Source organism: Staurois parvus, unplaced genomic scaffold (genome assembly GCF_062004578.1).
Source record: "Staurois parvus isolate SC_StPar_1 unplaced genomic scaffold, SC_StPar_1.0 ptg000303l, whole genome shotgun sequence".
Lineage (NCBI taxonomy): Eukaryota > Metazoa > Chordata > Amphibia > Anura > Ranidae > Staurois > Staurois parvus.
This window is the reverse complement of record NW_028318099.1, coordinates 13,887,715-13,907,273: the sequence shown is the minus strand read 5'-3', so window position 1 is coordinate 13,907,273 and position 19,559 is coordinate 13,887,715. Positions and strand designations below refer to the sequence as shown.

General features: G+C 41.2%; 1 protein-coding gene across 2 annotated transcripts in view; it reads left to right on the top strand.

Annotated features, from left to right (window-relative positions):
• The window catches only part of LOC149457808 (solute carrier family 2, facilitated glucose transporter member 9-like), a 92,196-nt gene that overhangs the window by 62,887 nt on the left and 9,750 nt on the right, over positions 1-19,559 (top strand). For both annotated transcript variants that reach the window (XM_089683274.1, XM_089683273.1), the window contains exons 9-10: positions 13,012-13,113; positions 14,812-14,887. In XM_089683274.1, coding sequence (XP_089539400.1) covers positions 13,012-13,113; positions 14,812-14,887 — 178 coding nt within the window. The remainder of the gene's footprint in view (positions 1-13,011; positions 13,114-14,811; positions 14,888-19,559) is intronic.

The window sequence follows — 19,559 nt, the reverse complement described above, 5'->3', positions numbered from 1 at the left end:
AGGCGGATTCCTTCTTAAAGCGCCTGGGACTTCCACCTTTGCCTGAAGATGTGTCCCCTCTGCCACCAACTCCGTCTCGTCCTTCCGCCACCCCCAACAAGATCTGGACTCCAGTCCGCGGAGGTCGGAAGAGACTCACACGTACCCCACAGCGTCCACGTCACCCTCAGTAGATCGATCCGTCTGTATGATGATTCTCTGGGGTGACCTTTCGATGTGTTTCCGGTGATGACCCTTCCTTCCTGGGTTTTTTACATAATTTTTTTTTCTTTTCGGGTTTCTCTTTTCTGTCCGGCCGAACCATTGTTGGGTGCATTTTTTCACTTCTGTTTTGTCTGGCCGGGCATGACGATTTTTCTGATGTCTTGGTTGTCGTGCTGCTCCCGAATTTGTCTAGCCATAGGCCTAGACGACTTGGGCCAATTGGTTGTTCCCAAGTTTATATCCTCACGGATACTTATGTCAATTTCTGTGTTTACACCTTTCTGTGTTACTTTATTGTTTTTTGGTTTTTTTTCTATTGCATCGATGGTATTTCATTTCTTTTTTATGCTAACACATTTGCTTCAATTTTTGTTATTTTATAATGGCTTTGAGGTTTCTGTCGTATAATGTCAAGGGCCTCAACTCCATTCAAAAAAGGTGGATGGCTTTGAGGGAATTTCGATCCTCAGGAGCAGACATTGTTTTTGTTCAAGAGACCCATTTCAAATCAGCTGGCTCCTTTCGTTTTGCCTCGAGATTTTTTCCCCAAGCCTATTCGGCCTTTGATCCCTCCGGGAAGGCTGGGGTGGCAATTTTGATTGGGTCGCACTGCTCCCTTCGGATTGTTTCCTCCAAAGTTGACCAAAAAGGTTGTTTCATTATTCTGGAATGTATGCTGGGTAACACTCCCCTTGTTCTATTGAATTTATACGCCCCCAATATGGGTCAATTGCAATTTCTTTCCCAAACACTCGCCGCTTTAGATTCTTTTTCCACTTCGCATGTGATTGTGGGGGGTGATTTTAATTTGATTTTTTCTCCCCATAAGGACAGGAAAGTTCTTTTTGAGTCCACACCCTCGAAGCGGCAATGCTCCGCTTCAAAATCCTTTCGTAGACTGATAAGGGAGCATCGTCTCTTCGACGCCTGGCGGATTAAACACCCCACCCATAAACAATTTACTTTCTACTCCACCCCTCACCGTAGCTTCTCCCGCTTAGATAATTTTTTCATCTCTGTCCCACTGCTTCCACTCTTGGTCTCTTCTGAAATTAACCCCATTACCTGGTCTGACCACGCCTCTCTGACTTTAAACCTTTTCTTTCCTCCCGCTATACCCAAACCATGTCATTGGCGCCTTAATGAGACCTTCCTCTCCACAGATCATCTTAGGGATGAATTGTCTCGGGGACTTGATACCTATTTTACCCTCAATGTTGGCTCCGTAGCCTCTTCCTCAATTTTATGGGAGGCCCATAAGGCGGTATTTCAAGGACTCTGTATTTCTATGGGTTCTCGTTTAAAGAAATCTGCGGCAAGTGCTAAGGCCTCTCTTGTACATCAACTATTTTTGGCGGAGCGACGGTTGATGGCCAAGCCGTCCATTTCTGGGCTCCGGAGGGTAACATTTTTACGTGACCGAATTAAAACCCTCGACTCCAGTAAGTCTGCACAATCCCTGCTGTGGGTTAAACAGAAATTTTATGAATTTTCCAACAAACCCCATCGTATGTTAGTCAATCGACTTAAAGCTCAGTCTCCTTCCACGATGCCTGATCTTTTAATCCAACCAAACGGCAGCCCTACCTATGATCCTCAGGTCATGGCAACCCTTTTTGGCTCCTACTATGAGAAACTGTATAACTGTTTGATCCCAGACCTTCACCCGCCTCTCACACAGTTATCCTTTGACAATTTTGTTGATTCCTTGTCATTTCCGAGTCTATCACCCTCAGACATTGCCATTCTTAACTAGTTGCCGACCGCAGATAGCCGAATGACGGCTTCACTGCGGCCGGCCAGTTCTGGGTGGATGTCATATGACGTCCCCCCAGAACGCGCTCTCCTGCGCGCCCCAGGGGGCGCGCACCCGGCGATCTCCGTGATCGCTATGTCCTACGGACACAGCTGATCACGAGATGTGGTAAAAGGCCGATCATACCGGCCTTTTACCACGTGATCAGCGGTGTCCAATGACACGCTGATCACAGGGAAATGCAAGTGCCGGTTCTCGGCTGCACTTTCCTCACGCTGTCAGATCGTGAGGAAAATACTGCCGAGAACCGGCAGTTGTCAGAGCGAGGATCGGCACCGATCATCAGGGCCACTGGTGATCAGTGCCCTGATGATCGGTGCCCAGCAGTGCCACCCACAAGTTCCGCCCACCTGTGCCCAGCAGTGCGCCCACTAGCTCCGCCCACCTGTGCCCAGCAGTGCACCCACCTGTGCCCAGCAATGCACCCACCTGTGCCACTCTGCAGTGTCACACACCTGTGCCCAGAAGTGCCACCTACCTGTGCCCAGCAGTGCCACCCACCTGTGCCTATCAGTGCCACCCACCTGTGCCCACCAGTGCCACCCACCTGTGCCCACCCACCAGTGCTGCCCACCAGTGCCACCCACCAGTGCAGCCCAGCAGTGCTGCCAGTCAGTGCCACCAGTCAGTGCCAAGCGGTTGTGCCAGTCAGTGCCGCCAGTCAGTGCCCAGCAGTGATGCCAGTCAGTGCGATCTATCAGTACCCATTATCAGTGTCACCTATCAGTGTCGCCTATCAGTGCTGCATATTAGTGCCGCCTATCCGTGACACCTCATTAGTGCTGCCTATCAGTGCCGCCTATCCGTGCCACCTCATTAGTACTGCCTATCAGTGCCCTTTAGTGCTGCCTATCAGTGCCCATCAGTGCCGCCTATCAGTGCCCATCAGTGCTGCCTCATCAACGCACATCAGTGAAGGAGAAAAAATACCTGTTTGAAAAATTTTATAATAGAAACAAAGAAACTTTTTTTTTTTTTCAAATTTTTTGCACTTTTTTAATTTATAGCGCAAAAAGTAAAGCGTCCAGTGGAGATTAAATACCACCAAAAGAAAGCTCTATTTGTGAGAAAAAAATGATCAAAATTTCATATGGGTACAATGTTGCATGACCGCGCAATTGTCAATCAAAGTGCGGCAGCGCTGAAAGCTGAAAATTGGCCTGGTAAGGAAGGGGGTATAAGTGCCTGGTAGGCAAGTGGTTAATGCTGACATTACGATAGAGGAATTACTTGATACAATTAAACATCTCCCTTCTCGTAAGGCCCCGGGTCCGGATGGTTTACCCTACTCCTATTATAAATCCTTTATTGGTATCCTGGCTCCCCATCTCCTTTCTCTTTACAGAGATCTTTTTAAGGGGGTCACACCCCAGACTGAATTTTCACGAGCCTATATCTCGGTTATCCCTATTGTCCTCTATTCTTGACAACTACCGTCCGATTGCCCTACTTAATTCCGATTACAAGATTTTCACAAAAATTTTAGCCAACCGACTGTCCGGAATTATTTCCAAACTCATACATAGGGACCAAGTGGGCTTTGTACCTTCCAGACATGCTGCGGATAACACCAGGAGATCTATTGATCTGGTTGATCTGGTTAATCGATCCTCCACCCCTGCTGTGTTATTGAGCTTGGACGCTCAAAAAGCTTTCGACCGGTTAAGTTGGCCTTACATGTTTATGGTTTTGGAGAGATAGAGTGAGATAGAGTGAGATATACAAAGTGGGTCCCTGTATAGGGATATATAACTATATCAACAGGTGATCAGTGTAATAACCCACATTTAATATTGAAACAAGTACAATCGCCAATGTGTATGGAGGAGTAATTGAAAGTGAAGGAGAGACCATTAAGGGGCTGTGGAACCTGACTAACCTGGAGAGTGTGTGCAGGATCCGTGGAGATCCGAAAAGCATGTTGACCCTTGTGGGTCGCAGCAGCTTGCACCAGCACTGGAGCACTCTTATGAAGAAAAGTAATTACTATTTATTTGTTATTAATAATGATTCTGGTTTAATATGGACATTGGCGATTGTACTTGTTTCAATATTAAATGTGGGTTATTACACTGATCACCAGTTGATATAGTTATATATCCCTATACAGGGACCCACTTTGTATATCTCACTCTATTATTTTTGGGTTGGTCCCATTGGGGGACAGGTATCATCACTTATTAAGGTTCCAAATTGGACCATATATTGCACTATTTACCACCTATAAGTCACCTAATAGATCCTGTCAGATCTTACACAATAATAGGATTTATTTGTTATTGTATATATTGCCAATTATATTTTGATTTCTTTATTTCCAATTACGGTGGTCACAACCCATTTTCCTTTGTAGATTTATGATATAGCGCTACACCATTTTTTATTATATTGTATTGTCCGTATATAGGTATAGGATTAGGTGTCCGCTGCTATAATATAGATATACTCATTCCCAGCAGCGCAGAAGGATTTCCATAACATTTCTGAAGCAGGAATAGCCTATGTAGAGGTAAGTTAGAAGCTTTGTGGTGCCATTGGTTAGGAAGAGGTGTATTTTGGAGATGTTGTGTAGGTTGAGGCAAGCTTTGGACAGTGATTCAATAATAAATACTGGTCAAGCGAGCGCTTCTGAAATAATAGCAGCTAGCATGAGGATAAAAACCCTAGATTCTTTAAAAATGTATAGAACTAAAATGCAGCGCTAAAATATAGTGATAAGTGGTATATTCAAGTGCCAATAATGAGCGCCATAAAGTGACAGCAGTGTATCGTCTTGTGTATCGATGGCACGAAACGCGTCAGAGGGGAGCCTACCGCGCTGACGTCACTCACTGCCAAAGCCACATGCTAGGCCGGTGGCCATCTTGCTGTCCATTCATGAAAAAATAAATACATTTTTCTGCTGAATTAAGCTGACTTGCTGTAAGCACATCACCACTAGCTAAATAAATTTACTACATTATATCAGCTTTTTGTTTGGTGACTTATTCTTTGAGCTACTTAAGGTGGATACCCACTGTTGCTGACATATTTTGATGCCGGGTGTAAGTGATACCAAGGAGCAGTCCCTGTATGCTGTTAGGGTCCCACTGAGAGGTCTGGAGTCCTTCCCTGGGTGTGTTGAGTACCAACGGAGTGCCTCATCCCTACCGGTTCCTAGATGACCACAAGTGTCCTTCTGATTAATACATACATGCGCAATATTATTGTGCGTCTGGGGAGTACAAGCACACCTCTTTTCCTTACCATGGAAGTCACAAGCACCTTATTATTCATACATTTCCAGTGAGAACGACTTGTATCCCCAGACACTGGAGTGTCGTTGCACCTATGTGATACTTTCAGTGCAATTATCTTTGGACTTTAATTTACGTTATATCATGTTTTATAGTTCACATTTATGGCACTTTAATCGTCGCAAATAAGACGATACACTGCTGTCACTTTATGGCGCTCATTTTTGGCACTTGAATATACCACTTATCACTTTATATTTTACCTATATTTTAGCACTGCATTTTTGGACAGTGATTGCTTGTGGGGCTTAATGGATAGTTCAGAGTCCATGATAACACCTAGCACCTTGGTATGTGGGGACAGGTTGATAATTGTGCCATTGATCTTGACAGAGAAGTCAGGGTAAGAGGCACATGGGGGAGGAAATGATAAAGTCGTTCTTGGTTATTATTATTATACAGGATTTATATAGCGCCAACAGTTTGATGGTAGACATTACAGTTACAATACATTTTGGTATAAGAGGAAACGGAGGGCCCTGCTCATTAGAGCCTACAATCTAAGAGGAATGGTTGAGTGATACAAAAGATAATTGTGGGGGATGAGCTCATGGAGGAAGTAAAAAACTGTTTACTAGTTAGAAGCAGGATAGGCTTCTCTAAAGAGAAGGGTTTTCAGGGATCATCTAAAGGTGGATAGATTAGGAGATAGTCGGACAGATTGGGGTAGGAAGTTCCATAGGATGTGAGAAGCTCGGGAGAAGTCATGGAGGTGAGCATGGGAGGAGGTGACATGGGAACTAGATAGCAGGAGGTCTTGGGAGGATCGAAGAGAGTGGTTTGGTTGATATTTTGAGACCAGGTTGGTGATGTAGCTGGCGGCAGAGTTGTGGATGGCTTTGTAAGTTGTTAATATTTTGAATTTTATTGGTTGGTCAAGTTGAAACCAGTGGGGGGATTGGCAGAGAGGGGTAGCAAACACTGAATGGTTGGTATGGTGGATGAGCCTGGCAGCAGCATTCATGATAGCCTATGAAAAGGTAAACCAATGAGAAGGGAGTTGCAGTAGTCAAGGCGACAGATAACCAAGGAGGGAATTAGAAGCTTTCTGGTATCATTGGTTAAAAAGGGGCGAATTCTGGAGATGTTGCAGAGGCATGATTTGGACAGGGATTGGATGTGGGCCTGAAAATATAGCTCAGAATCCAGTGTTACCCCTAGCACCCTGGCATGCGGGGATGGGTTGATAGTTGTGTTCTTGTTTTTGAACGAGAAATCGGGGGAAGAGGCACATGTGGGAGGTAAAATTATGAGCTCAGTTTTGGATAGATTGAGTTTTAGGAAGTGGTGTGACATCCAGTCTGATATGTCTGTTAGTAAATCAGTAATCTGCTGGGCAGTAAGTGAGTTAGAGGGTGGAGGTAATAAAGGACGAAATAGAGAGTTAAAGGTAGAACTAGTGATGCATGTGGAGACAGATTGAGTGAGCTGAGGAGTAGAGAGATATATTTGGGTGTCATCAGCATAGAAATGGTATTGGAAGACATAGGAGGTGATCAGCTGACCCAGGGAGGAGGTATAGATTGAGAAAGGGAGAGGTTCATGAACAGAATCTTGGGGGATTCCAAAGAGCAAGAGGAGTGGATGAAGTAAAATAGTAATTTAAGCTGAAGATGCAGTGGGATAAGTAGGATGAGAATCAGTGAAGAGTGCAATCATGGAGACCAAACGAATGGAGCTTTTTTTTTTGAGGTGGGGATGCTCCACTGTGTCAAAAGGCAGCAGAGGGGTCCAGGAGTAGGAGTACAGAATAGTGTCATTTGGTTTTAGCCATTAGTAGATCATTTGAGTTTTAGGAGAGCAGTTTCTGTGGAGTGTTGACAGCGAAATGCAGACCTGAAGGGGATCAAGAAGGTTTTCCTGTACCTGATAGCGGTAACACAAGATTCCAGCTGATACTTTCTACTTTAGGTTAAAATAGAAAATTGAGCATTTGACTGCTTACTCATTATACTAAGTAGTAGCAGTAGTAGTATTTTTGTGGCCCATGACAACCATAGTGCAATTATTTAAATCTGTGCTGAGAGAAATACATAGAAAATGCTGCTGGCTGGCTTGTATGCTAATCCAAAGGCTTCAGTGATTTTTGGGCCACTGATTTAAAACTTTTAACTTCCAGGTTATTGACTCAGAGAATACTAGTGCCAAAAATAGCCAGGCAACTAGCAATTTTTTTTTATAGAAAAAGGTAAAAGATCATTTTGCTCCTTCTGTACTTCTCTCCATATTTATGTCTTTTGTAACCTAAAAAGAGGTGATGTTGACCAGAAGTCTGTAACAAGATATAAATTAATATAAAAGAGGCCCAAGGTGACACAGTTATTCCCAGTAGTGTATCAATCAGCAAAAGTTATGTGAGCGGCAACAAGTAGATAAAATGCGCACTCACCAGATACGCAAAGATAATGCGCAATGTATTAATCAATGGAGGTCTGCCAGTAATCCCTCTTTAATGTGGTGCAGGAAAAACAGCCCAGGATAGGTGAATATCATCAAAGTGGCGTTATATGCGGAAGTCCCCTTTAAGGACGTGTGTGCAGCCTCTTCTAGATACAGGGATGGTCACCAGGGGGAGCTCTGGGGGATTTAAAAGCTCACGAAAGAGCGACAAAGGGAAATGCCCATAGTATAGTAAATTTATTATCCAAGTTTATTAAGTATATTAATGATGATAAAAGATTAAAGATAGGTTCATACATGTAACAATATCCTTCAAAAGCAAATCCTTGCAAAATAGCAAAGCAGCATAAAGCTGCTGTGAGCACTGACCAGCTGGTAGGAGATAATGGCCGCAGGACCTCCGTGATCCAGTGGCGTGACATCAAGGTGTGCAGGCTCCTCCAAGATGATTTTTGTATACACGTACTTCTTCAGTAGGGGAGTTCCGGATATAACGCCACTTTGATGATATTCACCTATCCTGGGCTGTTTTTCCTGCACCACCTTAAAGAGGGATTCCGGGCAGATCTCCATTGATTAATACATTGCGCATTATCCTTGCACATCTGGTGAGTGCGCATTTTATCTACTTGTTGCCGCTCACAGAACTTCTGCTGATTGATGCACTACCGGGAATAACTGTGTCACCTTGGACCTCTATTATATTAATTTATATCTTGTTAAGGACCTAATCAGCTTTAGTAATGGTCTCATTTCTTTATATGCTTTATAGTGGTAAATGCTCGATGAAAATTCTGAATTGTCCATTGGCAACCAATCCAATTGCTATTTTTTTTTTATTTCAATAATGATATAAACACACTTATCTGCACACTTGAATGATATGAGTTAATCTCAAAGTGCTTAATTAACCTATTTCAATGGTTTATACTAAATTTAAAGGGCCAAGATAAGCCCTTACAATGCCAATGTTGACATACCAAAAACATTGCTTAAACTATGCAAAGACACTGCTCCCTCTGCTGCTTTTTGTGAAGAAATAATATACAATGAATATTGTTTTCAGCAAGGCTGGTTGTAATAAACATAGTATCATTCCTATACAATAAGATGAATTTTAATAGTGATGTGGGAAGACACAGATATTCTCTCTATATTTTATTGCGACTTGAGGCATACTGGAGAACGGAGAAGGGTGTTGGCCATTAGGCCTTATAAGCACAAAGAAAAATTGTCACCTAACAAGCTGATTACTTTCATGTCGCTGTCTTGTCCCCTCTTGATCCCATCCCCGACCTCCCCCCTGCAGCAGCCTCTTGTTCTGAGCCATTTATAGTCTCCTTATCTAAGAGTTACCTCAGTGGAGAACAAATTTATAACAGTGCGCTCCTTCCATATTTTTAACCCAGGGCTGGCCTGTGCTACATAACACTAAATTAGATTTTTGACAATTAGAGAGACTAATGTGAGCCATCAGCTCCCAGGAGCAAAATCTCACAGTACGGCCTTCCTTTAATAAACACATCGCAGTAAAGAAGTGAAAGCCTATAACCACCCCCATCCTGCTTATTTACCCCTTTTCTGTCTTACTGCAAATCCCCCCTCTTTATTCCACTGTACTCTGACCTGCTAAATGGTCCTCGCCCTCACCATCCACTACTGAGCAGTAATAAAAGTGCTCGAAGTGGTGCAGAAGGAACGGGCTGTGCAGTAACTGGTTCACATTCACTCAGGCAGACTCATAGCTCTGTTCATCTGATTGGTCCTGAGTGGAGACAGAAATGGCACCCAATGGACACTGGGAGATTGGTTATAAAATTACAAGCATTTGTTCTGCTGTCAATATTTTCTGCTGGTTTTGCTCAAAGCTTTTTTTTTTTTTCTGCATCTCCTTTTCCAGAGGGGAGAAAGAAAGTTGAAGCAAGTGCAGCTCTTCGAAGATTCTTTGTTATGTAGTTTATATAAAGCCTTCAGTTTATTTGATCAATTGTAAAGAATGGAAGATGGCATTTAAGTTGCAGTTTATTTTCTGTTTGATTGTAGTCTTCCTTGTTTTGTTTAATGTCCTTAACCAGGGGCATACCTGATAACAATCTGAGATAGAAAAGAGGGAGGCATTTTATTGTCAAAAATTTAGCCAGAATATATACCATTGACACAGCCCCAGTTATTACTCAAACATTTCATAGGAATGACAGACCATCCATGGTTCATATGCCATAAAAGAATTTCCATGCAATTACATGTAATTTCATTTCATGTTTTTAAGCTTTCTAAATCAACATTTTATTAAAATAATGCCCGTTGAGCCTGCCGTAAATGGGTTTGTTTAGGCACTTTGTTATGCAGTTACAACACTTGATCCCTGTCACCCTGCCACATGTGCTTTTAGTTAAACAATAGGTGACCACGTTGATGCTCCCTGTGCAGGCAGGGTCTGTTGGTTTTTCTGAAAGAAAAACACATGGCTATTGTTTAATACATACTGCTTTAGCAAACTAAATACCATCTAATAAGAGTATAAATCTGCTTTAAAATTGCTGGATTTCCCACTACTTGTGGCCTCTCAAAAATTACGGAATAAAGACTAAATTGTGACCATATTCTTAACAGACTTCACATATACTTCTGGATGTTTACAGCTCTAATAAGCCCCAGTCTCGCCAACCTCCTTAAAGACATTCATGGTGCTTTGAAAGGTGTCTGACATTTTTTACATTCATTTTTTTCTGAAGTGATTTACCAAATGCCATTCCAGTCTCGTAAGTCATCAGACTGTTTTAGATGCCAGGCCCCATATTGGTTGCAAGGTCGGATAAGACGATAGTTACAGCCTTGCTATTCACTAAATGACTGGGCATAGTTTCTGACACTTCTGTGTTGTGTATTATGGTATGGGATTCCAAGCATCCAACACCAAACCTGACAGCTACTCTAACTGAAGTGTATCTAAAGATAGCTTTTATGGAAGGAATAGTGTAGAGATGGGTTGGAACCTTTGTGTGCACCTGTTAGGGAGATGCAGCCTCATTTTCTATCCATTTTTACTGGGACTAACAAATAAGGGAAATCTAACTTATTTAGTTGTCACTAGAACAGGAAATTTGTCAAGAGTACATACATCTGGTGACAACTGTCTTAGGAATTTCTTCACTTTGGAGTGTTTTACTCACACTCTTGTTGTGGTTACAGAACAGGAAGTGAAGACAAATCTTTAAAAAAAAAATTAAAAAAAAAGCTTGAAATGCGCTAACTCTAAATTAATTCTAAGGCTGACCATAAGCTGAGTGAATTTCGACCTGTTCCTGATGGAACTGGCAGAAGTCCGTTCAGTGGCTAGCTCTATTGGTTCCCTCCTGTCCAACATCCCGAGTCTAGTGGAAAATTGTTAAAGGAACAGTGCCTGCATCGAATCAGATGCAGTTACTGTTTGGGTATTTTGGAGTCTATTTTTATTGAGTTTGAAGTATAGAGAGAGTTATAGGCTCCAATAAGCCAACCTATGCAAGGGAGGTCACTGGTGACTCCTGATGCACAATACAATTAACAATAACAAACCTAATGTGATGGCTCATGCACTAGCCCACAATGCCAGGAGTGTGTGGTGGAACATCTCTACTAGAGACACCTGAGAGGGAAGCCTCCAGAGAGGTCAGGCAGGCATATATCAAGGGCCTAGGTCAACAGCAATGGATAGATCCTCCCAATGGTTTTACCCAATCATTGTGAATTTTATTCTTCATGCCTCCATTTTCATATGTATCCCGGTTTTAGAGGAAGATTCAAATTCATTGGCCTTTTCCAAAAAAAGAAAGAGGAGGAGTTGCTTTCTTCTAGTGCATGGTGATTAGATTTTCTTGCATAGAAAAGTAACAGTACCAAGAACATTCTTTCAGCCACAATGGGGGCCATGTCCTCCAATAGGCACAATTTAGACTCCAGGATAACATGGGCCTCAGCTACTGAATTGGTTATGTCAACTACCCCCAAAACCAAAAGATAAATGGACGGGTCCAAAAAATTTTAAAAAAATCACCATCTGAATGACTACATGTCTCAGGAGAGGGACAGAATTTAACCTAGGTAGCCTGTGAGGGGTGAGGAATGCTCTATGGAGGATTTTGAACTGTATCAACTGATCAGAGACCAACTGTCTAAAGGGAATGTCCCAGATATCTCACCAGTCCTAGTCATCCATATCGGGTATTCCCCTCTGCCATTTTCCCCGGAGGCCTGAAAGGTCAGAGACGCTATTAAAGAAGACTTTATGATTTAGGGATGAAGCCAGTTTCAAAAGCTGGTATGTACATTTCCAGTGCAATCCAGAAAATTTTCCAGTGGGGAGCACCGTAAAGATCTATCCTGATGAGGAAATGGCTGTGGAAGGCGTGTGAAAGATGCATATTTCCAAACCTGTAGAAAGCTCTTAAGGTCTTAATTTTGAATTTGGCCCAGCAGTGAGGGTAGGGGATCATGAGGAGGTGAGGCAAAGAATGGTTATTCCACAGTGGGGTGTAGGGGGAGAAAACAGACTCCTGTGCTTCCCCTTGGAGCGTCACCAACCAGGCTTTGATAGCAGTCTACAGGAGGGGAGTAAGCAGAAATGAGGCTTTGGCACCATGGAAAAGGAAATGTTGGAGTGCCCCTAGGGAACTGAGGGCAGCTGCCTCAAACATATTGAAAGAATTAATCAAATTTGGCACCAGTCACCAGTGGACAGTGACTAGCTGAGTAGCTATAAAGTACTTATAAAAATCCTGTATGGGCAGTTTTAGACATGTATTTTGCTTCCTGCTTCAGGCCTGGTTCACACTAGTGCAGGCTGTGTGGGCCACATTTGCGTGGGCAAGGCAGCTCATTCATTTGAATTGGCTGCTGTGGCCACGTTTCACGCAGGGAAAATGTTCATGGTCCTGTTCCAAAATGCATCTGGTTTCCGTGCAGTTCCTGCACCTGTGATTGCACTGTGGGATGAGATGCATGGGGGTGACATTCAAAAAGAATGGCATCCCTGTGCATGTCGCAAGAGAAACATGATGCTGCTGTGGGTGGGTGCAGGAATTGCATCGATACCCTCAACCAGCCTACAATGTGTGGGCTAGTGTGCACCAGGCGTGAGGACACCCTGTAAGCAACAAAGACATAGGGCTGAGATCCCTGACCCAAGTACAATCTACCGATGTTCAGCCTAGTTTAATTTCCTTTTATCCATGTCTAATCACCACCAAATGTCCTTATTTGGTATTCTTTGGCAAAAAGTCATATTGAAAATTAAATTTTTTTCCCTTTTTACAGTGTTTTACAGTGGAGAAGCTGGGCAGACGGCCTCTTATAATTGGTGGATTTAGTTTCATGGGATTTTGTTGTGCTGGTATAACTATGGCTCTAGTATTTCAGGTAGGTTGCTAAAAAGTAACAACATAACCATTTATAGCTATATAAAAAAAAATCATCCTTCCTGCATTGTTGGTGTGAATACCAACAAAAGGCAATCGAGCATACAGGCAAAATCCAACAATCCTCAGGCCTCAGTATTGTGGTGGCTTCGTACATCTGCAACAGCCTGAGTTGCATGCTTAGGCTATGGAGAAGGAAGTAGAAAATTCAGTACTAGCTGGGCCTGGTATGAATTTCGTTCCCTCCTAGACCTACTGTTTTTTTTTTTACTACCCCCTTCTACCTCCACCAACTTGGAGTAGGTGAATACTGGCTATGTTATCACACAAACATAGCAGAATGTCATAGCTGCATGAGGCACACTAAGGCTGAGGGTGGATGGGCTGTAAAAGAGATTGCCCATTCTGCATCAGTACATCTACAACTAATGAAATGATAAGTAGAGCCCACTGTCATCCAACCCTACTAACAGCAGTTTGGATGTAGGTATATAGACAAAGAATGATTGGACATGCACAGTCCACTATTCCAATGTTTCTCCACTGCAGAACTCTCACCAGGACATATTTTATTTTAATTCATCTTCCACAAGTGATTGAGTCCATAGCCCCGGCTCAAGGATTACTCCAGATGGCTCATCTGATAGGAGCCTGACAAAATTACCTGTTGTGGACCGAAATTGAGACCCTGAACTGTTCCACCAGTGAAAATCCTCACTGTGCAATAATTAGAAGCCAGCTTTATTTAACTCAAAGCACAAATATAGGCAACACTCCAAGCCAAACCTCAAAAATGTCATTACGGTAACCATCTTTAGGGTGAAGATGAAGGTGAAAAACATGTTCCATGAAACAATTTTATCTTTACATTTGAGATAGTAACCTCAAAACATTTTTGAAATTTGGATTTTTTTTTTCTTTGAACTATATGGTATCACCATTAGCTGTGGACTCCCATACAGTGGCATTTTTGATTTGGTGTTGAATAGATTATTTCACAGCCTTTAACTGACATGCAGGGCCACAGTCTAGAACCTTTTTCAACACGGGAAAGTTTACTGAAATTTGGCACCGTGATGTGTAGGTGATCACATGCTGCCTCTGGGCCATGTTAACGATGCAGAAATCCAGCACTGACTATGGGATAACTCCAGTAATGGTTTATTATGGTGGAAACTAGAATTTTAACATTTCCATAATTCAAACCTGATTGTAAGTTTGTTGCCTGGTCTGACTGACCAGTGTCGTGTTGTAAATATGGGTTCCTTACTTGTTCTCATAGCTATAAGAGCAAGTTTTAAATAACTACTTTGCTTACTTTAGATTGTGTGATTTCTAAACTGTCAACAGGCCTCTCCAGCATTACATATTTTGTGGTTCTTTTAAAAAATGCAGGGAAATCTAACCACCTAGTTCAGTGATTAATTTACCTACCGAGGAAATCCATATAATATCTGAGGGTGAAGCCTGAGGAAAGGTCGGAGAAACTATTTAAAAAAAATTCCTTATTAACATCCCGCAGGAGCTTAGATTTCTATACTTTTTATAAGAACTGATTTTGCCAAAATAATCCTCAAATCTAACCCTGCAATGGTTGCAGAATGACAGTCTGACTGAGAAATACAGCTATATCTTAATTTAGTACTCAGGTAATGATCCTCTGGACGATAAAAGGTGATATGTTTATTTTCACTTTCAGGCAAGAATTGCTTGGATGCGGTATGTTAGTGTGGTTTGTGTCATTGGAATTATAGCCGGTTTCTGCATAGGTCCAGGTAAGTGCTTGTTTCTATGGGTATATTTACAAAGCTAATTTTGCTTTATAAGATAATAAACTAAGGGTGGAAACATTATAAATGGACCACTGGTCAGTCATCTGGATCTAATGGTAATCTCACTTTTAAGGCCACTGCAGCTCATAGGGCAATAATTCAAAAGCCCCTGAAATAATTTTACAAGCTTGATAATAATGTCAGGGGGTAAAAAAGCTGTTTTCTTAGTACCAGAATACTCTAAAACAGTGGAAAAGAATAAAAAAAAAATACAGAGACATGCTTTAAAGTGGGAGAGGTTGTTTTGAGAGGATATTTGGGTAATGTCAGAAGCCCTTATCTGTATACTTTTTTATATTACATAACACTATAGCATAACACTCAAGCAGCAGAAAGTGTCAATTGTAGCCTCAAGGACTTTTTGGGAGAAAATTTGCTTTAAGATGTTATAGAATGTTTAGGTATTTTAATGGAGAGTTGTTTGGATTTAAAACCCCACTCATAATTTTTCTGGTTATGCTTTCTCAAGTTATTTCTTATATATCTTTTAATATGCTATTTACATAACAATACATGTTTGCGCAAACCCACCTAGAGCATGATGTTTCAAGGCAGCATAACTAAGAAAGAGTTAAAGCTGTATTTAGATGCTTTGCAGAGTCTATCTTAAAATGATGGATGAAGACTGGGGTGGTTTATCCCATTGATATATTAACTGTGCCTCCAACAAATCTATAATTCATTTTCAGCTAAGAATTTATTCAGTGTAATTACATCTTTAATTAGGATTTTTATGGCTCATTGTTCATAAACAATGATGAATATGACTTTAAAGCATCTAGGATTAGGAAAAAAAACTGCATCAACACCATTCCACAGTCTCCATGTTCTGCATGAATTTTTCTGCATTAAGAGTCCTATATGTGGCATGATGTCGAAATAATGAACTGGTATCTAAACTTGCTTTGGAAACACATTAAGCTAATTACGGCAACAATGGGCTGCCAGTGGAAGATGTTCTATTAACGTTGGTCTATAATCAGTTGGTGCTCTAGGATTTGATTAAAATGCTAAGATTTGCCATTCCCGCTGAAGTACTAACCGCACAGAATGGACATTTATATTGTTTGACTTCTCACAAGCAATATTGTCAAATCAGCCTGTGAATTATTAAAGATAATTTTCACTCTAAAGTGCCAATACAAGAAAAAAAAAGATATTTCAGTTTTGAGTTAATACTGGTGTCTTGAGTTACTATCTGTGTATACACCTTGAAGTTGCCCATGTTAAATTACCCCTGCCATAGTTGCAGTTGCTGGCTTTGCTCTTGGCCATCTTAAAAGCCTACACTTTTTCAGTTTCCAATAACTTAGATTAAAAAGGTAACAGGAGGAGTGGGAACCCTTTGTAAGAGTTGCTATGGATGAGGAAGTCTGTCATCTCCATTATATAAATCTAGCTTCTCAAGTAATATGCAAAACTGTTGGTTTAAAACTGCACTCCAAGCTCAAAAATCTTAATGTGAATATATTCCTCAATAGTCACAGAAGATATAAATCCACTTTATGTGCACCAAATATCTTTATGAACCCAGCCATTACCATATAAAAACAACAGTGATGGAATAGAATAACTGTGTTGCACATAACTGTATTGCGGGCAGAGCCGTGGCAGTGACCGAGTACAACCACCGATAACAGACAAACTACTGGTTTCATAGGTCGGTCCTGCTTTCTGCTTTGCATTCTTACAATGACTTTGCATGACTAAGGCAAATCTGATTTGGCCAACAATATTGTCATGGATGGTTGAAAAAGGGCCAATGTGTATGCAAAAACTCGCTCTACTCTTCAATACTTCAAGCCTAAACATTTTTTACCTTAATGCATTCCCTCTCTTGATCCAGCACTGCGTCCATCTTTAATGGCTCTGTCTTCTCTCTCTGCTCTCATAGGTTTTTCTGAGACAGCAGGAGCCATTGGCTGCCAGTCAAATCCTGTGGCGGGGGCAGGGCCAAGCTGTACTGCCTGTGTCTATGGACGCAGGCAATGCGGCTTGAGATTGAGTCTGCATGAGTGCCTGTATAGCAAGCAGCACTTGGAAGGGAGTAGGAGCGCCAGGATTGAACCCAAGAAGTTGCACAGAGAAGGTAAGTATAACATGTTTGTTATTTTAAAAAAAAAAGCCTTTACAGTCACTCTAAGGCTAGGTTCATACCTATGCAGTTTGCGTTTGATTCGTTTCTGCAGTGCATTTTGTGGTGCGTTTTTGCACATGTGTTTTTGCTGCATTTTTCTTTTTTTTTTTTACTTGTTGCGGGGCAGATTAAAATGCAAAACACGTCAAAAATGCACTACATGCTTTTATGCAGCATCTCCATTGAAGCCTACACAACCAAAAGTGCAATGTTTGGCATTAAAAAAGTCCCAGACCCTTTCCAAAAACCGCACCGGGTGAAAACGCGGAGATGTGAACCTGTCCCATAGGAAATTATGTTAAATGGACTGCTGTGTGTTTCTGGAAAACACATAGGTGTGAACCTAGACTAAGAATGTGAAAGGTATACCAAAAATTACTTTTAGCATGCCCATCCTTTTCGCCTAGCTCCTCCATTCATAATTCTTAAAAGCTGTAGTATAGCTTCTATAAAAAAAAACGGATATATGAAGGGAGGGAGCAGACCTCTCAATCATTGCTCATCCTCAATTCATAGATTAGATTTCATTCATAGATGCTATAGTTATGGCTTCTATGAATGGAGTAGCTGAGCGGAAAGGGATTGCATGGTCGGGCACTCTTGATGAATGCCTATCACTGTTCCCTCAGTTCTATTAACCCCTAGAAGATTACGGCAGCAGGGGTGGAGGTGCATTGGACTAGAAAGTTTTCACCTAAATGAGGAGACAGCAGCACAGGCAACACATTACACTAATGGTAAGTAATTTTCCTTGTTCTTATTTTTTAATTATTTCTTTTTAACCTCATCCACCCATAGGATATCATATGACGTACGTGGGTTGATGTGGCTATATTGAGATAATGCTTAGGGAGCCCAGTCACAATGCGAATGGTTCGGTCTTATTGCCAAGGAAGAGAGAAAGGAATGGAAGTTCCTACACCTGTTCTGTGACATTAGAAAATGGAAGCATTGAGCGTTTCATCACTTACTGTTTTGATTAATTGTTGACAATTTGGTACTGGTTTGTGAAAGCATCTGATCTTGGTTTAATCAGATGTGTGGAAAGCAGAATAGATCTTGGTTTAATCAGATGTGTGGAAAGCAGAACAGAGATATGGGGTCCAATAGAGCCCAGATCACTCCAAAAAAGAGAACCATAGTTCTAGCACCAGACCACCTGTGCAACTCTATACTGGTAACTTGTAAGTGTTTATAAAGAGTCATCTATGGATAATTAACATACTGTAGTCTGTCGCCATTCTAAAGATGTGTGGAATTTTAAAGCGTGACATGTTTCGTATCTATCTACACGGTGTAACATCTTTTTATATTTTACCAAAAATTGAGTATTGTATTGTGTTTCTGTTCACTAAAATTCATTAATGTGTATTTTTCCTCCAAAATTTACTTTGAAAAACTACTGCACAAATACCATGTGACATAAAAAAATTGCAACACCCACCATTTTAGTATCTAGGGCCTTTTTTTAAAAACTATATATATAATTTTGGGGGTACCTAAGCTATTTTCTAGCAAAAAAAAGCAGATAGTTACATGTATGAGAGAAATGTAAATTGGTCAGAATAGAAAGGGGGAATCCTCCCTAACGGTGGCATAGACAACAATAAATATCTGACAGGTGTTCTAAACCCTCTCCACTTAAAGTTTTGCCTGTAGTTGTACATTAACCATAATTAAGAAAATACACTGTACATTCTATTTATGTGGATCTTTGATTCACACCTCTCTGCATTATGACAAAGTGGTGTCTATTCATATATTTTACAGTCCCCTAAAAACGACCGTGAACCTGAAACCATGAAAATGGTTGCATTTTTTAAAAAATTTTTTATAAACAAGTGATTTTATTTTTTTTTAGTTTTTTGCACTTTGTACAAAATGCATTGTCAAAATGAACAAACATCAAATGAAGAGACACAATTAAAGAGAAAATAAAATAAAGTGCTATAGAACATACAGTGAAAAACCATTGTCTCTAAGATCGTGCACATTTTAGATACAAGATTCAGTAAGCTAGGACAGTTATCCCACAACAAATAACTCCTATTTATCACGCTAATATAGTCTATGCTATTAGATGCAGTACAGCCATTACAGATTTAGTAAACTTTTTTTAACATATTTAATAGGCAAATTTCAGATCTTGATTCAAAAAGTGCCTACAATTAAAAGTAATATGTGGACAGCACAGTGGCTAAATGGTTAGCACTTCTGCCTAGCAGTATTAGGGTCATTGGTTCGAATCCCAACCATGGCACCACCTGCCTGGAGTTTGCATGTTCTCCCTGTGCCTGCGTGGGTTCCCCCCACACACCAAAGACATGTTGGTAGGTTAATTGGATCCTGTCTAAATTGGCCTTAGTATGTGTATGTATGAATGTAAGTTAGGGACCTTAGATTGTACGCCCCTTGAGGGTTAGGGACTGATGTGAATGTACAATATATATGTAAAGCGCTCTGTAAATTGACAGCGCT